This window comes from Branchiostoma belcheri, unplaced genomic scaffold, assembly GCF_001625305.1.
Source record: "Branchiostoma belcheri isolate BF01 breed outbred unplaced genomic scaffold, Haploidv18h27 scaffold1128, whole genome shotgun sequence".
In the NCBI taxonomy this organism is placed as follows: Eukaryota; Metazoa; Chordata; class Leptocardii; order Amphioxiformes; family Branchiostomatidae; genus Branchiostoma; species Branchiostoma belcheri.
Window position 1 is genome coordinate 1 of NW_017802523.1, and position 5159 is coordinate 5159.

At 47.8% G+C, this 5159-nt stretch overlaps 1 protein-coding gene across 1 annotated transcript; it reads left to right on the top strand.

Annotated features, from left to right (window-relative positions):
- Nucleotides 1-1098: 1098 nt before the first annotated feature.
- Nucleotides 1099-4209, top strand: LOC109462114 (paired mesoderm homeobox protein 2B-like; the record flags this gene model as incomplete). Its single annotated transcript, XM_019758618.1, has 3 exons — nucleotides 1099-1554; nucleotides 3544-3618; nucleotides 4016-4209. Coding segments are annotated over exons 1-3 (513 nt in total), but the record flags the coding sequence as incomplete, so codon positions are not given.
- Between the last annotated feature and the right edge of the window lie 950 nt (nucleotides 4210-5159).

Sequence of the window (5159 nt, forward strand, 5' to 3'; positions counted from 1 at the left end):
GCCTCATCACGCTAAAACACGGCCGGCCGTCTGTCGGGCCGCCCCGGGGGCAAGGTGGCGTCCCGAGGGGGGGGGCGTCCCGAGGGGGTGGGACGTCCCGAGGGGGTGGGGGGATTACATGATGTGATTGTCACCAGCTCGCGGAGATCCGCCCCTTCGTTCTGTGGTAATCGGCGGCACGTGGCGGATACATGGCACACGCCAGGCCATGGCGGGGGGATATTATACACTTTGGGCACGCCAGGAACACCGCACAGCGCCATACCAGGACACCGAGCCACTGTGTGACACGTGGCGGTGGGACATTATACATAGTACATTACACACACGGCACGCGGCAGGCACAGGGCCATACTGGGCCACACAGGGCTAGCCGGGCACTCCAGGACACACCAAAGCCACATGTTGGCACGTGGCGGCTACATGGCACATGCCAGGCCACTTTAGGCTACGTAGGTAATCTCCAAGCAGATCCTTTTCGGTGGCAAGGCAGTATCCATTAGCCAGAGGAGTTTGTACGGACACCAGAAGGGATCTGCTTGGAGATTATACTCAGGGGCAATCTGGTAGTTTTCGACCTAAAAACTATCATGCTGAACTGTAAAATCCATAAGAAAACAGGACATCTGTACTTGCTACACAAAGTATCAGGGATTCAATAGAGCCAGATGCAAGTTTACAGGTATAACGTTACATGTAGCATCACAGGTTCTGTCTACCTACGGCTGGTGGCTTGTAACAGACTTGGCTCAGAAAACACACCGTCATCAGTAAAACAAAACTAGATTCTATCAGCTCCTTTTGCCTGCTGACAAAAGAAAGAAAAATGGGGTGAATCAGCCAGAGAACACAACCCAGACAATGTCATGCCTTCCAGACGCAGCATAAAGTTGTATATGAACAGGTTGTTTATGAATTATCAGAGAAGTATCATAACTAGAGTGTCCTCACTGTGAAAATAGATTAGTCTCTTAGAATCTTTAGATATTTGTTAGATACTACTTCTACGTACTAGTATGCTCAAGTTTCTCTACATTGTACCTGCTCCAACTGTCGTGCAAAAAAGTTGTTCTTGCGGCATGCTGCGTCCCCCGCCGTGCAGTGGTCTGGCCCGGGGCAGATGGCGGACGGACCGATCATCTCCCAGTAAACAAATTATACATATTTCATGTCGCATCGATCCGCCGTCAGCAACAGGGCGGCTGGAGCGGGAACACACCCCTATATCAGCCGGCACGGGTAGCAGCAGGCTCAAACTCTCCCAACTTTCCTCCGCGTCACACACAAGGAAAAACTCTCTCCCTACCGCCATGGAGTACCCGTACCTGAACACGTCTCTGTATGATTCCTGTATGAGTAACATAGACCCTTCCATCACCAGCTCGTACCCAGACTTCTCCTCGTGCACGCAGCTTCAGGGCAGCCAGGGATACCAGTACTCCCCCATACGGAACCACAGCTTCCCGACCACCTGTCCGCCCGGCCCCGCCGCCGCTAACTGCAGTCTGCCGTCCATGCGGGATCCGCACCACCAGCCTACCCCGTATACGCCAGGTAAGCCCGACTAGCGCTCGCCCCGACTCCCGCTCCGCTAGCCCCGCTCGGAAATGAAGTTTTCCGAGAATTTCAGACGGTTATGAAGGGAATTTCGTTTGTGTTGCCAGGGTAATGAAATTTGGCGGGAAGATAAGGCGTTGGAAATCGGATATAATGTTATTAAGTTATGAACAAACTTAACTTGCTCTTGTAACTCAATCAGAGTACACAAACTATAATTTTTTACCTTTCATACGACGGGAGATTTTCGGCACAAAGCAAGGAAACGGGATTTTAGGACCGGCGCAAAATGTCGTCTGTCTCCGGCCGCGGCTTTCCCGCCATGACTTTTCTCGCCAAGACGGCAAGCCGGGTCCTTCCCGGTTTCAAAGATCTCAAGACGGAAACAAACTCTGGCCATATATTAGATTGTCTGTCGGCTAACGTGGACGTGTGCTATCACAATCCTGTGGATCTGATCTGGTAGGATTCACGGCGAATCTGGTGGATCTTGTTGGATTCTACTTGCGCTAATCCAGATCGCCGCTCAGCCGCGGTGCATTTTAACGCAAAGTCTGGGCACATACATTTATTTCCTTGGTCCAACGCACATACCATGATTTTCCATAACGATCGTGTCGTGCGTCGTATGTTAGAGAAGAAATGGGTGAAATAGTCCAATGTTTGAACTACTGAGTATTGTACCCGTTTCTTCTCAAACCTAAGATTTGATGTCGCGGAAAATATTTCACTGTATGTGCGCCGTACGGTTTATGTGGTCCTGGCTTTGGCTGTGATATCGACGGTTAAACCTGGGTTAAAACTGTAGGAACAAACGCCGCTACATGAGGTTACAAACTACGAAAGGAACTAAACCTGTGGAGTATGGAAACACTTTAGAAGTCCTTGGGAGTAATAGGTAAGGTATGACATGCTCGCCAGGCGCATGTTGACCTAACAACCGTCCCGTGTACCTGTACTACTGACAGAGACCACTCACGGTTTACTAAAAATCTGTTCTTTCTGTCTGGCGTTCTACATTACCTTCCATATCGATCTGGACAAGCATTTGTTTGTTCACGAAATAAAAATCAAATTCAAGAACTATTTTCCAGAGGAAGACGACTGTTTCTAGAAACTATGCCAGGGTTAGAGCATGCGGATTTCGATGGGTCCTGTATAGGCGGTCGGGTCTTCACTGTTTCCATCCGTCAGACTTTGTCGGTCCCGCTAAACTTGTGGTTTCTTCATTCTACTGTTGCCTTTGTGACTCCCCTTCTCGTCTTTCATGTTTCACAACACAGGAAAGGCTTTGACCACAACTTTTGACAATTCCTTTTACGCATGTAATGTGTATCTGTATGACTATATTTGCTGTATTACGGAACTAGAACGCGATGCTAGATACTGTCAGCTTGGGGCACACATGCTTCTTGCGCCATGTTTTCTTTTCTCAACCGCGCAGCTGGATTTGGCAGCTAGTGGCTAACCACATAAATGTTAACAGCAAGCCTTTCTAAACATTTCAACAGTGTTAGACAGTTTCTTTATATGTCTCGCTTTGAATGTCGTTTCAATTAATTGCACGTTTGTTGTGCGTACCTTCATGGTGCGTGTTTAACGCAGCTCGGCGATGGTTCTTTGTGTTTATTTGTTTGTGGTTATTTTGTGCTAGATTTATCACGTAAAAATTTCTACAGGATGTTCGTTGAACACGTGTAGAAGCCATCACCGGAGAAAGGTACTGTCGTACGCAGAACCATGCCTGTCTAGTTCTATTTCTGAATGGGTTGGGGTTAGGATCAGGCACGGTTCTGGATAGTCTTTGCGTATCCAACAACGTAGAATGGCCCCAGACACAGCTCTGGATGCGCCTGGACTATCCAGAACCATGTCTGAGCATGATTCTGGATGAAGCCCAGTTCTGGATACAACAGTACAGTACAGTACAGGAAAGGAAAGTAAAATGATTGAAAGTGAGAGTTGCTATTGTCTATTGTTTTCCAGCGGACGCGTATGGCAGTCTGTGGAACACGTCCAAAGTCGGAGCGCTGAAAGACGAGAGACACGACTATATCACAGGTGATGGCGAATAAATATCTAAAAAATACACAGTATCTAAACCGTTAGATGCAAAATATCTGCATACTCGGGAAAATACATGATATCCAATCCGTTAGAGATTTTAGCGTTGGTTATTTTTCGTTCCGTCGCTAACACGGCATATTCTAGTCAGCATTGGATGTGGTTTGCTGCCCTGCACAGTTGTGTTATTGGCAGTTTCTTAAGTTTCATACGTGATGCTGCCATAGTTGCACTAATGAATGCCGCAATGATTTTGGCCTTCGTTTGCTGCTTTTCTCCCAGCTAGTTCGTGTTTGGTTCAGTAGATTTGATACAGTTTGCCTCAATTTGACACAATATGACACAGTTGAAGTTTGCTACAGTTAGTTTGACACAGTTCCTGTTTGTTCCACAGTAGCTCAGTACAAGTTGTTCCATGACGGTCCTCCCGGCCTGCACGAGAAGAGGAAACAGCGGCGGATCCGGACCACCTTCACCTCCGCACAGCTGAAGGAGCTGGAGCGCGTGTTCGCGGAGACGCACTACCCGGATATATACACACGGGAGGAACTCGCGCTGAAGATAGATCTCACGGAGGCAAGAGTACAGGTGAGATCTTCTACTACCTGTACCTGTACCTGTACCTGTACCTGTACCTGTACCTGTATCTGTACCTAACCCTAACCCTGACATCTACACACTGTATCTGTACCTGTACCTGTACCTGTACCTGTATCTGTACCTGTACCTGTACCTGTACCTGTATCTGTACCTAACCCTAACCCCGACATCTACACACGGGAGGAACTCGCGCTCAAGATAGATCTCACGGAGGCCAGAGTACAGGTGGGATTTTTGGTACCAGTACCCTTGTCAGTTCTCACAGGTGTATGGAGACTTTTCTTGCACCTGTACCTTTGTCAGTTTTCTTCAATATGACAACAGGATATCCTCTGTCTGTCAGTGATCGACGAAAAGTAGTGGATGCTACTTGCATGGTTTGTTACCAAATTTTGCCTCGCCAAAAGTGTGGACTAAAACGGCGCTGCTGAAGTTTCCCAAAAGTTACTTGCGATAGACAGAGTACCTACTAACCCTAGGCCTGTACAGGCTAATGTCTTTTTTTTCACCAAGCGTAGAATAATGTCTTTGTTAACCCTGTGTAGGCTATAGTGTGTTAGCTGGTTAACCTGGAAAAGGCTAATTAACCGTCGGCATGCTAATGTGTTAACCCCTGCGGCAGGGGCCTGTTGCCCGCCATATGGCAAAGTGCGCAGAGATACCCCTCCATCCGCCCAGCTGGCGAGTTTTACTAAGATAGCGCAGTTTTCTCAACCGAAAAAAAAATCTATTGTCTTTTACATCAGCGCTCAAGTGGTAACTGACAGATAACACACAGCTCTTTGGGGATAAGAACGTCGTGCAACTTTGTTTAAAAGCACCAGATTTGGCACACATTTCTTGTATTCTTATAACCCTCCATCCGCCCAGCTGGCGAGAATCGCAGTTTTCTCAACTGAAAAAATCCTAATCTCCAAGCAGATCATACGGTGGCAAGG